The sequence below is a fragment of the Danio rerio genome, chromosome 21, assembly GCF_049306965.1.
Source record: "Danio rerio strain Tuebingen ecotype United States chromosome 21, GRCz12tu, whole genome shotgun sequence".
Taxonomy (NCBI): Eukaryota; Metazoa; Chordata; class Actinopteri; order Cypriniformes; family Danionidae; genus Danio; species Danio rerio.
In genome coordinates, this window is record NC_133196.1 from 23,722,853 (window position 1) to 23,740,162 (window position 17,310).

A 17,310-nucleotide genomic window follows, 5' to 3' on the forward strand; every position below is an offset into this window, starting at 1 on the left:
ATAACAAAATAAATGGCATAAAATGATGTAATGGACGTGGTCCATATGGTTCATGCTTCATATTCAACAAAGTCATAGTAATTGTTTTTATTTTTGTTCATTGCAATTTTGGAGCTTAAAAATAACCTTTCCACATTAATTCCATTGTATAGAAATATGTAGCAAAGGCATTCATTTGTTTCCCACCAAATTACAAAATATATATACAAGTTTGGTGATTCACGAGGCATATACTGTAATATATACTGCCGTGTAACATTTTTATGCAAAAAACCAAGCCTAGGAACAAAGGTTGTGGAAACATATATATATATATATATATATATATATATATATATATATATATATATATATATATATATATATATATATATATATATATATGTATATATATATATATATATATATATATATATATATATATATATATATATATATATATATATATACAGTCTCCCTCTCTCTTTTCCTGTCATCCAGGGGAACTGTACTGTCTGTGAAGGGAGGGATGATATGAAGGAATACTCCAGCATCCTGTCAGCCATGAAGATCCTGATGTTTACCGAAACTGAATACTGGGAGATCTCCAAACTGTTGGCTGCCATCCTACATATGGGCAACCTGCGCTTCGAAGGTGGAAACTGTTATTATTAATAATCCTCTGCCTCATAAGAAATGACAGATGTGCTAAATAGCCTGTTTGTTTTGTGCTGCTCACACAGCTCGAACACAGAGAAACCTGGACACCTGCGTGGTGGTTCGCTCTCCCGACCTGGCTAACGCAGCCTCTCTGTTGGAGGTGAGATGCATGTGAACCTATGAAAGTGCTTTAAAATTAATTTGAAATCATTTTACAACACTTATAGGTAATAATCATGGGTTATCATAATCATGGGTTAAAGTATGACCAATCAAGAACTAAACGATTCATTAATGATTATAAAATTTGCAATTAACAGTTTATTATATTAATATGTTAAGTGATACTTTCATGTATATTAATTAAAGGCTTCATCATACATTTATTCATTATCACCATACATGTTATTAACTAAAAGACAGTTCATATAAGCACACTCGTACTATACTAAAAGTACAAGACTTTTGGCCAGCGGAGAAATTAAAATGGTCATGCCCAACTGAGTCTGGTTCTCTCAAGGTTTTTTTTCTTCACTCATATCTGGTGAAGTTTTTTTTCCCTCTCCGCTGTCGCCACTGGCTCGCATGGTTCAGGATTGGTAGAGCTACGCATTGATGAGTTTGCTCTTCAGTGTTTGAACTCTGTAATGATTTAAATCACACTGAACTGAGCTAAACTGAACTTAAACACTAAATACTGAACTACACTGTTTCAGTTACTATGATCATTTATGTGAAGCTGCTTTGACACAATCTACATTGTAAAAGCGCTATACAAATAAAGCTGAATTGAATTGAATACTAGAGATTGTATATTGTAGTTTGCAACCTCACAAATCTCAAAATATGATGTATCTTACAATTAAAACTGATCGTATATATCACAGTACACATCTTTATTTGTTAGAATGACTATAAAAACTTGGTGGAAGTTCTAGATCACAGTAACTGAGGGGGTCAGGCGGGGACCACTCATACTTTTAGGGGCCCAACTTTGACATTTATCTTATCCTGCATTCAGAATTATTTATTGTACTTTTTTTGTAATTTATTATTTTATATGTCACTCCGCAATCTCTCTAGAAGTTTTTATCAAGCCAATTTTGTCAAGCCAGCAAAACAAGTTGTCATACAAGCATGACAGATTAAGATTATAATTATTATTAAGATCCAGGCTGAGTGAATTAAATAAACTAAACTGTCCATAGTCTGAATTTGTGTGTGGATGAGAGCGGGTATGGTTGTTTCCCAGCACTTGGGGTTCACAAGATAGTTCACTCTATTTGATATTTAATTGTAAACTCAATCTTATCAGAACAACCAGACAGTTTAGGCAATGTACTCCCAATCAGCTTTTGGAATGATGGACACATTTAAATTGGCGAGGAAATTCTCCAAATTGTTCCGTGTGTTTAGCCTTCAAAACATGACAAACCTGGATGGTTGGTAATTGACTGTCAGGCATCTCACGTGTTTGGAATTCACTATTTTTAACCAATTTATATTGTATATTTTACAACATCAAACCTGACAACAGAGGCATCATGGTTTGTGCACACATACAGTGTTGCCATGTTCACTTATAATAAGCTTTTGTGGACTTGTTTGTTTTTATGATTTACTCATGAATCTATCAAGTTTATTATAGCTATTAAATCAGTCGCATGCACATATTGATATATTGATATTAGTTTTCATAAAGTATTTAAATTTATCTCTGTCTATAATAGACATATCCTTGTTTGCTGTTTTTTTTTTTTTCACCAAGATCTGGCGACAAGAATGAGTCACAATTCATATCTCATTTACAGTTATTTCTTGCTTTGTGCAGTTGGTTAATGTGTCCAAACAGATTAAAAAACACAATCCTTATAGGGCTGCACAATATTGGAAAAATCTTATATTCATTCATTCATTTTCTTTTTGGCTAAGTCTCTTTATTAATCAGGGGTCACCACAGCGGAATGAACCGCCGCCTTATCCAGCATATGTTTTACGCAGCGGATGCCCTTCCAGCTGTACCCGGAGGAAACCCATGCGAACATAGGGAGAACATGCAAACTCCCAGAAATGCCAACTGACCCAGGCTCGAACCAGCGACCTTCTTGCTGTGAGGCAAATGTGCTACCAACTGAGCGACTATTTAAAGTCTAACATATTTGGGTACAGAAATTAAAAATTCACATTGAACTTTTTAAAAAAAATAATTATCTCGTTTCTAGTCCAAATATTTTTAAAAAATGTTGATCAAGTAAAAAAAAATATTTAAAATTCCACTCAAAATTAAGAGTGTTTTTTTTTAAACAAGCGAAATTATCTGCCAGTTAGGTAAGTAAAATAATCTTATTTTCACTTTAAAATGTAGATATTTGGACCAGAAACAAGACAAAATATTCTAAGTAAGATTTTTATTTTTTTTTTTGCATAAATTGTATCAATTCTGTATAAATACAGTAATTATATACAATTCTGTAGCTCTTGGTCAATTATAATTTAGATTTAACATTGCATATCTTGCGATGTGACTATTGCGGATATCGATGCTAAGCGATATTGTGCAGCCCTAATTCCTAACCATTTGTTGTTCAGTCTGTTTAGGTACAAACTTCATGTAGTTTTGTTTCACTGTTCAATTATTCCACAATTCTAAATTTAGGGGTGGGAGGCGAGAGTGAGACAAGCTTGCTATTATGAGGTTCCCTCTAGAACCTCTATAGACCATTTTGAGCGATATAAACAAAAACAATGGTCCCAATGTATTTCCTGTTTTACATTTTTTAGTTCTTTAGCTTCCGAGAACCCAAAAAGAGACACATATTGGTGAATAATGTTATGATTGCTGTTTTAATATTAAGTTATGATTGAATTGCCTCTTGTTACAGTTATGAAATAGTTTGAACAAGCAGGACATGTTCATGGACCAATGACATGACCACATTAAAATATGCTTGAAATTTAAATAATGAGAATCAAATAAGACTTAAAGACCAAAACTGAGTCCGACAGGATTGTACAAACAAACAGATATTGTTTAAAACAGCATAGGTAGGTAGCATCAAGAGAAATGAACAGCAATATTTTGCTCTTTGTGTACAGAAGTCTGCAAACCTGTAAGCTCTGTATACATCATTTAAGCTTTGGTTTAATGCCATTTTGCGTCGGTTTTTGAAGGGCTTTGCTTTTGCTGTCTTGCTGAGATTCATCTCTCTCATTAGCTTGGTGGTTCTGTGTTATCCGTGCAGTTGAAGGAGGGGAGTTTGAGATAAATGCAGTCATTAGTGAGCATCAGACTTTGACTCTAATGTTATTACACTAGATAGTGGCACAGCGTGACGAGTCTATTCAGATGTCCTGCCGGCAGCTCTCTCTCTCCGCGCAGTCTTTTCGATTTTTTCGTCTGTCTCCATGCTCTCACCGTCCACAATCTTTGCTCTGTTTTCAGTTTGATTTAAATGGCTCGGGCTCTGCTTGCTCAAGCTCAAATCCAATTTTTGCTTGCGGCTGCCCCCTTGTGCCAAGATGTAAAATATGTAAGAGTAGTCAGAAGGGGAGTTTTCAGATAAGTAAGCACTTTAATACATTATATTTACAATACAATGCAGTATACAGTGCAAAAAAATATTTTTTAAAAATGCTATTACATTCATGTTTGTGTGCGTGAAAGTTCTATAGATTAATGGAGAAAACCTTGCTATGTTGTATTCTTTAAGAATTGCTCAACTAAATCTATTTAGAATCCCCCTTCCACCCCTATTCTTCCTCCTTTCCTAGAATGGGCGGCATGGCGGCCCAGTGGTTGCTGCCTCAGAGCAAGAACATCACTGATTCTAGTCCTTACCAAACCAGTCAACATTTCTGTGTGGAGTTTACATGTTCTCCCCATACTCCCGGTGGTTTACCCCGGGAGTTTATTGACTAATCCAAATTGGCACTATATCTCTTCATAACAATCCCTAATTGTTAATTAGCTACAAACAGCAGGGGAATTTTCGAAATCTACCTGAGCTCAAACTCCCCTCTTGCCCTGCAAACTGGGGGAGCCCCGAGCTTGGAGATCTTATAAGGTCAGGGCCTCTCCAAGGACAGCACACCAAACCAAGTGTGCCGCAAGCCTACGTTTGAGTGAAGGTTTCGGCCGTTAGATCGCCCCCTGGGGGCTGGCTGCAGTACAAGTCATAAAGCCCGCCTCCTCCGTGTTAATGAAGGAGACTTGAGCCCAAATAAAAAAAATGTTACACTTGCAATAAAATAGTCCCGAAAGATAGTTCTGGTCGATTAAGGCACTGGTTATTGTGCTGAAATAGGTGCAGATCTTCATTTTTGTAAACAGTTTGTTTTTAGCAGTAATTTAATGCTGGGCGTGTCATCGTGATTGACAGCTGTGATTGACAGTTTCTCAAAGCGCGGCGTCTGAGCTTCGGCAGGAGACTGAAGTAGACTGAAATGTTATTATTCGATTTCTGTGTTATTTTACCATGACAAAATGAGTTCAGCAATAAACTATAGTTTCTGACATACATGATCCTGGTGGAACACTGTTTATTCGCTAAGTTCAGGGCTTTTTTCGGGCTTTATTAGTTTGCTGATACACGCCTAGCCACCCAGATAGCAAAACACAGTTCCGGCTAGATTCTCGCCTGCCGGAGACTTATCTCTTAGAGCTCAGACTGACTAATGTTACCTCTGCTGGACCTACTCCGGATGCCTGGACTCACTACCCAATTCCAGCCCGAGTCAATCGAGCCAGATGCGGCGGCCGAGCGAGCAGGCGCTGCCGCATGCGAGCCGGAATCAGCCCGCGACGCCGCGAGTAACGCCTGTTTCACACCGCAAGCGTCAGCGGCGCGTGAGCAGAGCGTGAGCAGCGCGTATGTCGAGCAGTAGCAGCACGCAGGCGTTTGCCTTTCACACCAGCTGCGTCTGCAGCGCGCAGCTCTTCGGCAGCTGCTGCAGAGATCAACCTATCTCTGTCTATTCTATCTAGTTATCCATGTCTCTCTATATACAAATACACTTTTTAAACTTTTCATCTGCACCAAGGCCCCACCTATGCTGTTTCTTTAACCTGCAAATGTTTATTTTACACATTTTATAGATCAAATAGTACTGTATGCTGAGAAGTGTCTACAGTCATAGGACAATCGCCTGTGATATCATGTCATTTGTTTTTTGATTATCAGGTTGTTGTAGACCTAGTTATAATAATATTTATACTATATAGTTATAATGATATTTATACATGATCAAACTAGTATTACTTTCTCCGCTTCAGTGCTGTCCAGCGGCAGAATAACAGCTCGTTAATTCATGCTCGTGCAGATGATGAGACGGACAAAAGTAACCAATGCATGCCATTCTTTTACTTATTTTCGTGTTGTCAGATTCACAGTGCAAACAGCTCTTGGTAGGAATAACTCGAGTGAACATAAAACAAAAAGCCGATTAAAACTTTCTTCCTCTGCTCAGCTGCACAGAACACAGCGAGCTCACATAATCCAGCATGCGTGTCGAACTACACTACCCACAATACACTTCGCTATGGACTACAAATCCCGTAAATATTCCAATTCCCCTCTCCTACAACACTAGTGTGCAACTTAAGCAAAAATGATAGTAAAATAGTTTTACATTTGGTTTTGTAGTTCGGGCCTAAATAAATGTTTGTTGCCGTTTTTAATCGTTTTAAGTTCATTTGAATGACTATATATAAACCATTTGACATTATTAACGCATTTATTGGGTAAAATTGCTAGTTTTTACTGTCATTCAATGTGTTTTGGTCATTCTCAATGCACTGTCACTTTAATTGAGCGTGAGCAGCGCGTCAAAAATAGACCCAGCGCCGAAACTATCGCTGCACTGCTGCTTCGGCGACGCTCACGCCTCGCTCTGACGCGTTGCTGCTGCGTGCGGTATGAAAGCTCTAATCTGTTAACATGGACGCCGAAAACACACGCGCTGCTCACGCTCTGCTCACGCGCCGCTGACGCTTGCGGTGTGAAACAGGCGATCACTGCACTGCTATGGCGTGCGGAATGGGTCAATAACTTGACGCTGCAACGTGCACTCGTCTCACTGAACGTGACGTCTGCGTCTGCCGAACGTGACGTCTGCGTCTGCCGAACGTGACGTCTGCGTCTGCCGAACGTGTCGTCTGCGTCTGCCACATTACTGTTGCGCTGCTTTAACGTGACGTCTGCGTCACGTCTGCGTCTGCTTCAAGGGTTTGCAGCACATTGCTCTTATTTCTGCTTTATTATACCTATTCATTCTCTATCAGTGTTTTCACTTATCCACAGTTATGTTTCATTTGCAATTAAGTGCTTTTTAACTTTCTTATTTATAGCTATTTATTCCAAACGGTAATATTTATACAAATGATAAACATTTTGGTATGCCATATATGGTTATTCCTATATTGCTTCTTTTATTGTGGTTACAGCTGATTGGTGTGTGTGTCTACAGTTTGCAGCAGTGTGTGTGCACACCTGATGGCTGTGTTTGACCTATAGTTCATGTGTGTGCTCATTTGAAGGCCTTTGCTTTGAAATTGCAAGGAAATTCCATTATGAAAAAATTTCTTTGTCAAAAGCATCCAAGTGTGTTTAGTGATTTGCAAATGACTGTGTGTAATGTTTTGCCAAAAGTGTGAAGCTGACAATGTGCTTACAGTTGTGCAGATCTAGCCTTGTGTTTTGCTCTATTAGTGTACGGTTTTGCTAATTGTAGGAAAAGTTTAATTTTAGTGTGTTAGCAATAATGAAAAACTGTAACTGGGTATTAGGTATAAACTATTATATTTATCTACAATACATATGTTAAATATAAGTCTTCAATAAATATGTTAAACAGGAGCTATAAATAAATAATCTTCAATAAATATGGAAGGCAATGTTGCAGTATGGAAGAGGAAGCATGGAGGGGAGGAAGATTGGTAAACAGGAGACAGGGGATGGGATTTTTTTATATATATTAAAATGTACACATCACCAGAAAGCTGAATAAAACACTTTACATTTGTTGTATGGTTTTTATTAGGATAGGGCAATATTTAGCTTTCAGTCTATCACTGTTTGGTGAATACAGTATGTTCATGTACTGTGTAGCAATACCTCTGAAACAAATCAAACCCAGATTATATCAGTATTAGTCAGTTAGAAATTATACGAGTGTTTAAGATTGATTACCGCAGTGTGTAAATGAAGCAAATAGATTTATCTTGAATGAGGCGTGTGTGTTCTTTACGGTGTTAAAATTGTGTTTTGTTATAGTGTTGTAAAGTTTTGGATAAAGTGTTTCATTTTGCAAAAGTTCTGATGTGTTCTGCTGTTTGTGTGTGTGGATGTGGAAATTGTGTGTAGTGTTTTGACAAAATGAGCCTTCATTTCAAAATTGTGCTTGAGCAATCAAAAAAAAAAAAACTGTAAATGAACAATGACTCACTTACAGTTTTTTTTACACACAATTACTTGTACTTCAGACACAATGACTACAACATGTGATGTGACTGATGTACCAACCCCCTGAACCAATTCTGCTAAACTACAAGCTCAATTCCTGCTTTACTCTCAAATTGCAGGTTAAAAACACACTTTTTTCAAAACACAACACACAATTCTCTGCATTTTGCTCAATTTTCATGCCGAAAAGCTCTTGTTTTTACAAGGAACACACTGTCATTCACAATTGTAAAGTCAGTTTTCCTACTTTGCATACTAACTCATCACATGAGTAAACACCTGTCACACAGAATTGCAATTTAGGAATCAGAGCTCATCTGGTTTATAACTGGTTCACTGCCCACACATGTTTTTTAGTTGTTTATCTCCTTCCATATTCTCCATTCCTTAATTATATTGAGGATTTTTTTTCTGCTTGGGGATAGAAAGTGTGTATGACTGAAATCCACACAATTTACAGTTTTCCCATTTGTTTACACACATTTTCTGAAAGCATGCCTCATATTGTCAGAACTCTAGGGTGAAACCCTTTAATTCTCCTGCAAAATGAAACACAATTAACACAATGTGATTTCTTCTCAACATGGTATTTTGTTTTCAAATGATGCACACAAACCATCACATCAATAGACATTTATAAGAAGCAGTTGAACACTGATGTGCTGAATGTAAAACACTCTGACCAATTCTTCTCCATTCATCATAATGACTTACTGTCAGCCTTTTTCATTTAGTGTTACAGTTACTACAGACAGTACATAGGCCTACAGAAATGCATTGTAAAATACTTCAAAATATTGTTTTTATACAAAACAAACAAATACCAAATATATTTTACAGTATTTTCAGTTTACAGAGTGTTCATCCCAACCAACACAAAGGTGCACATAATGTGGTCTTCATTTGCCATTAACAGAAGGATTTACAGAATACTGTTAGTAAAAAACGAAAAATAAAGTGTGGATTTCGGCATACACTTTCCATCCCCAAGCAGGAAAAAAATCTTCAATATGATTAAGGAATGGAGAATATGGAAGGAGATAAACAACTAAAAAACATGTGTGGGCAGTGAACCAGTTATAAACCAGATGAGCTCTGATTCCTAAATTGCAATTCTGTGTGACAGGTGTTTACTCATGTGATGAGTTAGTATGCAAAGTAGGACAACTGACTTTACAATTGTGAATGACAGTGTGTTCCTTGTTAAAACAAGAGATTTTCTGCATGCAAAATGCAGAGAATTGTGTGTAGTGTTTTGAAAAAAGTGTTTTAAACGCGCAATTTGAGTGTAAAGCAGGAATTGTGCTTGTAGTTAAGCTGCATTGGTTCAGGGGGTTGGTGCATCAGTTACATGTTGTAGTCATTGTGTCTGAAGTACAAGTAATTGTGTGTAAACAATTGGGAAAAACTGTAATAGTGACATTCTGCCACCTACTGGCGATTTTAGTTTTTTTGTTTAGATGTAACATTTAAAGCAAATTTTAATTATTTCAAATAACATTAGGCTATTCAACGTTTTAGGATTAAACATCACTGTTTTGGTTATTATTATGAATGGTTCGGGGTTTGGGTAATATTAGGAAATAATATTACAATTTAAAATAATGCTTTTCTATTTTAATACACTTATTTATTTATGTGATGCAAAGTTAAATTTTTTGACACTATTATGTCGCATGATCCTTCAGTGTATTGTCAAAGTTGTGCTGTTAAATGTTTTTCTATGAAATTTTTACAGGATTGATTGATTGAATCCTGGAAAATTATTATTCAAAATATAAATACAATGTAATATTATTGCTGAATAAAAATATACATTTTCTTTCAAAAAAGAAAGGAAACAAATGAAAAATAAAGTAGGTTATGTTTTTTTTATTTGTCAAAGAATCCCAATAATATGTTTTAAAAGTAAAATAAAAAAGAAAGGTGCTTTAAAAACAACACAATAATGGTTAATGTAATTTTCTATTTTTCTAATATTTTACAGCAAAAGTATCAGATCTAACAGGCGATAGTGATCGATGAGTTGGTCATCACTGATATGCGGTAGGCTACATTGAACATGTAAAAAATTTAAACACAATAAGACTCAAATGTAAAACAAATTAAAAAAGGATTTTACAAAACTTAACGACATGAATATATTAATAAACAACCTAAACTTTACCTCCGGAGACATTTGTTATTTTTGTTATACATTTTTTATACGTTTTAATGCTATCTTGAAAACAAATATCATTATATATTAACATATTTATATTTAATTTGCACATAATTATTGTATATTGTATAAGTTAGCCGGCAAAAAGCAGACAGACGCACTAAAAACTGCTGAAAAATATATATTTAAAAAAAAAAGGTAGACGCAGACGTCATGTAACAAGTCAGACGTTGATGTCACGTCCATTGAGAGGAATGTATGAAGGGCAAGAAAATTGTGCACTGCCTCACACACTGCACTGAGCCGTGTGAGCAGCGTGTTATGATACGTGTTAGCAAAAAAATAAATAAATAACTTCACTGCTACACGTGAATCACGCGTAACGTCTGGCTTGACACTTCACTGCCACACGTGATTTACGTGACGTCTACGTGACGTCAACGTCACGTCAACGTCACGTCTGCGTCTTAAATCGCATGGATTTAATAGCAAAAAAAAATATTTTTTAAGACGTCAGTGAGACGTTCAGTGAGACGTTCGGTGAGACGAGTGCACGTTGCAGCGTCAGGTTAAAGAGCTCGGAGGAGCGCCATACACTGCTGCTTCGGCGACGCTCACGCCTCGCACTGACGCGCTGCTGCTGCGTGCGGTATGAAAGCTCTAATCTGTTAACATGGACGCCGAAAACACACGCGCTGCTCACGCTCTGCTCACGCGCCGCTGACGCTTGCGGTGTGAAACAGGCGTAAGTTATGCGATGCGGCCTGGAGCTGGCGCGATTGAATATATAAAACCCTCATATTTGTTAACGTTATTACATCCATTTGTGTTGATATGACAGCAAACGCATGCTGAGAAGTTCGGGGGGCGTAGTTGATTTTACATAAAGCGTTTGGTTGGAAGCTCGACTCTGCTCATTTTCGCGGCTCCTCCTCTGGCTCCATCAGACAATCCTTCTGCGCATGTCTGGCTCCAATTTCAGCAGTCTTTTGCCACAGTTTGTGCCCGTCAAGCAGGCGTTTTGCCCTCAAGGCGTTCAATGGGAAAAAGGGCTGTCGCGTCGTCCATATTTTTTACAGTCATTGCACCAAACACGTTATATAACCAATTATTAGCTAAGTGTGAACTCTTATGATTTTTTTTTTGAGAAATAAAAATTAAGAAAAAACATATTTTGTGCTAAAACTAAGGATTTGTAACATGGTTATTGCAATAAACCAAGCTCTATTTATCAAGTTTAATAATAAATGAGTTTTTTGTCCTGTTCTGGAACAACAATTTTTCTTTTAATTCATTTCATATTCTGCTACAGTGTATTGCAGTGTAATATAATATTATTATTCCTATTTATTATTGATTACACATATCACAAAATAACCTTTATTATTTATTTTATTATCATTTATTTTATGTATTTTGAAGAATTATCTTCCCTGTCTCCCCCCCAAAAAACCTATATTATAATATATTTTATCTTACTTTTTTTTTTTTTGTACTCCATTATCAGACCCTGTGACGAACCACCGTTTGCTCCAGCATATCTCAAAGACATTCAGTAGGTTAAGATCAATTTGGCGGTCAATTCATGTATAAATAATAGAAGATTTCTTTTCCAGTGTGAGCCTGATGTGTTTTGAATCATTCTGGAATATAGGCATGGGGTACCCTCTTCTTTTTTTAAGAAATAAAAATCTACAGGATCAGTGAGTTGGGTTATTTGCCAAGTGTATAACGAGCCAGAAACGTAATAATCACTGTAATAAAATCCAGTCAAAGGTGCAAAATTATTTGCTTTAAAAAATCCATATTTTCTGACCAGGCCAGAACTGGTCAACTGTCTGTGATCTCTGATGGTCTTATTTTACAGGTGGACCCTCAGGATGTCATGATGTGTCTGACCACACGTACCCTGATCACCAGAGGTGAGAGTGTTTCCACCCCCCTCAGTGTGGAGCAGGGACTGGACGTCCGGGATGCCTTTGTCAAGGTCAGGTTATTTGCGATCCCTAAGTGATGTAGTTTGATTCCCCATTTATCATAGAAGTCATGAATATCTTCAGTTTTTGTCTTCTTCAGGGAATCTATGGGAGGTTGTTTGTGTGGATAGTGGATAAAATCAATGCTACCATCTTCAGGGCTCCTTCCACAGAAAACAGGACCGTTCGCAGGTCTATAGGCCTGCTCGACATCTTCGGTTTCGAGAATTTCACTGTTAACAGGTTAGTTTTGGTAAATAGAAAAATTTGGGTTGTTTTTATTTCCCCAAGTGCAACAGCTCTGCTCAGAGTGTAGTCACACTTTGCTTAATACAAAATCTGGCGTGATTGCTCAGTTAATGCGGTTCATTTTATTAAGGCGCGAACACTGCCACACACAAACACAACAAACAAGTAGTGACTAAGACTGCAGAGAAAATGAATCTCTGTCCAAATAAATTTTGAAATATGAATGCAACATGAACCAACATGAACTGCACCCGCATGTTTTGAGCTTGCGTCTGAGAGCTGCTGTGAGTCAGGATGTAAATTTATTCTGCAAGATGATTTAAAATTACTTCTTAATTATGGAACTTCACATTCCTTAACATTAGATTTTTAATGAGGCCTGGACCTCAGTGACCTTAATGCTGGCTATGGGCTTGCTCAAGTATCTGCCTTTTTTTCTTGTCTCCTTGTCTCCTTCTCCTTCTTTTGTTTGTGAATAACACAAATAAATAAATGAATAATTTCATTTAAATAAAATAAATATTTATTTATTTCAGTGGTTGAACTAGGTATTGAATTCCTGGATCAAAACAATTGCAAGCGCAGGTTGCCAGATTGAGGACCAACAAGGCTGATTTAAACCGTGTTCTAAATAAAAGCTACAGCACACAATAGAAGGAATATTTTACATATTAAAGGAGTTTTCGCCAACACCTCAAATTGATATATAGGAAACGGCTTCTTATAGCTGAACAACAGAAAACTTTGACAATGATCACATTAGGTACACCTCATGTGCCTTATTTAGTGTTAAATGCTAATAATGTGAGTTTGAATCCCCTTTTACATGACATTTATTGCCATACTACTAAAAACAACAGCAGATAGTTCACCTCAGATCTTGAAAATAAAATAAATAAAAATTAAACCATTTTGAAATTGGTTTGTGCTGTGACTCAGTTCAAACCAACACGTGATTGAGCATGTACATTTAATAATGTTAAAGAGGTTTAATATGCATTAATTAGGGTATAAACCTTACAGTTTCGTGAGTGCATATTCTGTGCTTCTGGACGGCTGTATTTACATTTTGTCTTAATTCGTTTGGTGCAAATAGCCAAATTGCTTGTCACTGCAAATCAAATGCATTCTTTGAGAGCCTTCCTGACTAATTGAATGAAATATGCTGTTTTCCATAAAGGCAACCCGGAGTGCTTAAATATAATTGTCTAAACTGGCATTGGACGGGTAAAAGGACCAAAACAACGACAGCGTTCTGACGCGGAAAACACATTTTCAAAGCTAAATAAAGTTCAGCATTGTTATTTAGATAAACAAGAGTGTTCACTTGGCATGTTTCTTAAATATCTGCAAACATAGTATGGCATTTTTATGCTTTATAGAAGAGTCAAAAACTTACATACAGCACCGTTAACCTTAGCATTGCTTTTGAAATGCTCTGCTATTTTCACCTCAAACTTGGAAAATCTAACATTTCTAATGTCTATGATGGTTAAAATTCTGTTTTAAAGATATTGTCTGAGAACCAAACCAGTACTTCTCTTGTTCATTCCTGCTGTGTGTAGCTTTGAGCAACTGTGCATCAACTTTGCTAACGAGAACCTGCAGCAGTTCTTCGTCCACCATGTTTTCAAGCTGGAGCAGGAGGAGTATAACCTGGAGGACATCAACTGGCAGGACATTGAGTTCACCGACAACCAGGACGCCCTAGACATGATTGCCATCAAACCTATGAATATCATTTCCCTCATTGATGAGGAGAGCAAGTTCCCAAAGGTAAAAAATTGCTGTGCTGTGTATTTGGATTGCAAAGTAGATTTAGAGATAAGACAAAGCATTTCCAGTTCAGTTCTGAGAACATTTTTATTCATCAGCTGAATGGGGGAAAGCTATAGCCAAGCTATGTGTTTATGACGAGCTGTGTTTTTCTCAGGGAACAGATGCAACCATGCTGAACAAGCTAAACTCCCAGCACAAACTTAATACCAACTACATCCCGCCTAAGCACAGCCATGAGACTCAGTTCGGCATTCAGCACTTTGCTGGAGTGGTGCACTATGAAACTAAAGGTACACATTATTGAATTACTGAGCTGTTGGTAATCTAAGTCAAGTCATTAGCATTTCTATTGCACTTTATACAGTACAGATTGTGTCAAGCAGCTTTTCAGAAAGTCAATTATCAAGATTCTTTAACACCATACATATAGATTTAAGACCAGCATTTCAGAGTGAGATCATTTTATTGTAGATAATAGCAAATACTGTATGACTTACATATGTATAATTCTGAAAACAATAAATAAATGTATTTTAAAATATATTCGTTCAGGTTGTGGTAAGTTAGATTGGTTTTAAGTGTCATTTATAATCATTCATAATCAAATTATGTCATTTTAAATGTCACATTGTTGGAGACGTCTTTGTCGTGACAACTTGACATCGCAAGTCAAAATACCTTGTCATAAATCTGTCATTAACATGACACTCTGAGGCATTATAATTGTCTGATCACTTTTTTAAGTAAAACAAACCGAATTTGTCATCGAAATCTCAATAAAGTGTCAATACTCTAAAATAGTTGTATAATATTAATATTTAATAACATTTTAATAATAAATTCAAATTGTACCAGTGTAATTAAGGTCAAGAAAAGTGACGCAATTATAATGGCCTTCTGACAGTCAAGTTTTTTGCTAGATTTGTAACATATTTTGTTTTCTTGGTCATGTCAAATTGTCATAAAAAAGACAAAGACAGATTTTGATGTTTGTGTCAAGTTATCATAACAAATATATCTGTCATGTTTGCTTTTAAAACGATAATAACTTAGTGACAGTTGTCATAAGCATGCATGAAATCTAATTTAGTTTAGGGAAGTGGGTGGGTGGGATAACCAGTGCTTTTGAAAACACTATTGGTTGGGAGTAGGGAAGGTGAAGGGTGTGCCAGTCGATTGGTCAGTCATTTATTCAGTTAGTCAACTGTGGCCTCTGGTGGATTTACGTGACTACAGGCGCTAATGGCACTAGCGAGAGAAATTTGGGATCTCAAAAACATACACAACGGCTTCTGGTGGATTCGCCAAAACAAAAACTGCAAAACGTAGCTCCTGGGACCAGAAATGTATACAAGGGTATGTAATAAAAAAAACATACTTCCTGGGACTCTCTAGAATTGTACATAGCGCTATGTTTTCAAAATGAGCCTGGGTTGCCCTTCTAATGAAGTGTTACCTAACCTTTCATAGCGCAATTATTGAAACACTTAGAAAAACCCTGGAGTTTTACTTGGGGTTTATTACAAAACTTTTGAACTTTTTCGACTAAAAAATAATTTTACTGTAATCAATGTCAATGAAGTTACTATATATGATTCATCTCCAGATAAAGGGTTAATAGATGAAGAACAGGTTAATTAAAAGTGACAGTAAAGACATTTATAAAGTTACAAATCATTACTAGTTCAATTAAGGATTTGTTTCAGGGAGTGGTTTCAGGCAGTTTTTAACCACATTAAAGTTCCATACATTTCAGGGTTTTATTTAAAGGCCATGTCAGCCTACAACAAAGAAATAAAAGCCTGTGAAGACACTGAGCAATCATATTAAATATTACAGCAGTTACAAAAGACATTTTTTTCTATTTTCATGAAAATGTAAAACCTCTTGTTTCATTGTTCAGGTTTCCTGGAGAAGAACCGAGACAGTCTCCACAGTGACATCATCCAACTCGTCCATTCATCCAAAAACAAGTTCATCAAGCAGATCTTCCAAGCTGATGTTGCCATGGTGATGCCCTTTTCCAATACCCAATCCATATTTGCTCAGCATTAATATGCTCACGACATGCCAGCGTGGCCACAGCTCTCCGAGGGCCAAATGTTGGCCATGCAGGTTTATGGCAGGGTTGCATTTGAAAAGAAAAGACGTGTGCTAGCATAATAGCCTTGAAAGAACACGCTGTGAATGAGAGAAGCGACTGCAACAAATGAGTCTCTAACATGACATTATGAGCACATCTGACTAACCCTGCTGCTGATACTCACTTTTTCTGTGGTAATGTCAGCCCTAATCTCTCTTGGCTGATTCTCAGCACACTTGGCTAACAGCAGTCAATTCTCTGTCTCTCTTTCTGTCCTCCTTCTGTCCTTCATTCCTTTACCTCATGTTTTGGCCTCAGTTTCTGTGTGGCTATATGGAGCCCACTGCAACCCTTCAAAAGGTAATCAATGGTGTGGTTTGTGTCCCTCTCAGACCCCTACCAAACTGCTTTTTCTCAATAGTCCTTGCTAAAACTCCTTCCTGTGGTTTTCTTCTCCTTTGGAAATGGTTTTGTGTTGAAGTAGTCGATGAGGGCACGCTGACATAGTAATTTAATAGCTCTAACAGTGCCATTATTCTCCAAAAAACTGTTCTGGTCTGTTTCTAGTTAGATGCGGCTTGTTCATTATTTAGAGGTTTTTTGTTTGTGGGAGAAATTCCAGTTACTTTTTTTCCTGGCACTGACTGTAGATTGAGGAAGGAAAAACTACTCGATTACTTTTTCTTCACAAAGCATTTGCATTCAGAGTGTAGGGAATAACAGCAAGAAAAGAGACAAACACGAGCAACGAATGAAGATCCAGAAGCAACACGATGAGAGGAAGTATGAAAGAATGATGTTTAACAAAGGCAGGAATGAAAGAAGAAAAGAGAGAAAGGTGATCTGGTGTCTTTGTGTTGTAGGTAGTTTGGGTGTATGTTGTACTTTTGTGTTGGTGTGCAGTTATAAAGTGTGTAGCACAGCAGCGGTCCTCTCCTGTGAGTTTCTCTTGTTCGTGTGTGA

At 36.9% G+C, this 17,310-nt stretch overlaps 1 protein-coding gene across 12 annotated transcripts in view; it reads left to right on the plus strand.

Annotated features, from left to right (window-relative positions):
* myo7ab (myosin VIIAb) overlaps window positions 1–17,310 on the plus strand; it is an 85,265-nt gene that overhangs the window by 37,939 nt on the left and 30,016 nt on the right. For 4 of the 12 annotated variants that reach the window (XM_073935305.1, XM_073935303.1, XM_073935304.1 and 1 more), the window contains 8 exons: window positions 481–634; window positions 723–799; window positions 12,128–12,247; window positions 12,337–12,479; window positions 14,051–14,261; window positions 14,419–14,554; window positions 16,168–16,274; window positions 16,666–16,707. In XM_073935305.1, coding sequence (XP_073791406.1) covers window positions 481–634; window positions 723–799; window positions 12,128–12,247; window positions 12,337–12,479; window positions 14,051–14,261; window positions 14,419–14,554; window positions 16,168–16,274; window positions 16,666–16,707 — 990 coding nt within the window. Of the gene's footprint in view, window positions 1–480; window positions 635–722; window positions 800–10,772; window positions 10,910–12,127; window positions 12,248–12,336; window positions 12,480–14,050; window positions 14,262–14,418; window positions 14,555–16,167; window positions 16,275–16,665; window positions 16,708–16,786; window positions 17,186–17,310 lie in introns of those variants that run through there. The other 8 variants (XM_073935307.1, XM_021474449.3, XM_073935308.1 and 5 more) reach the window with 4 other exon arrangements.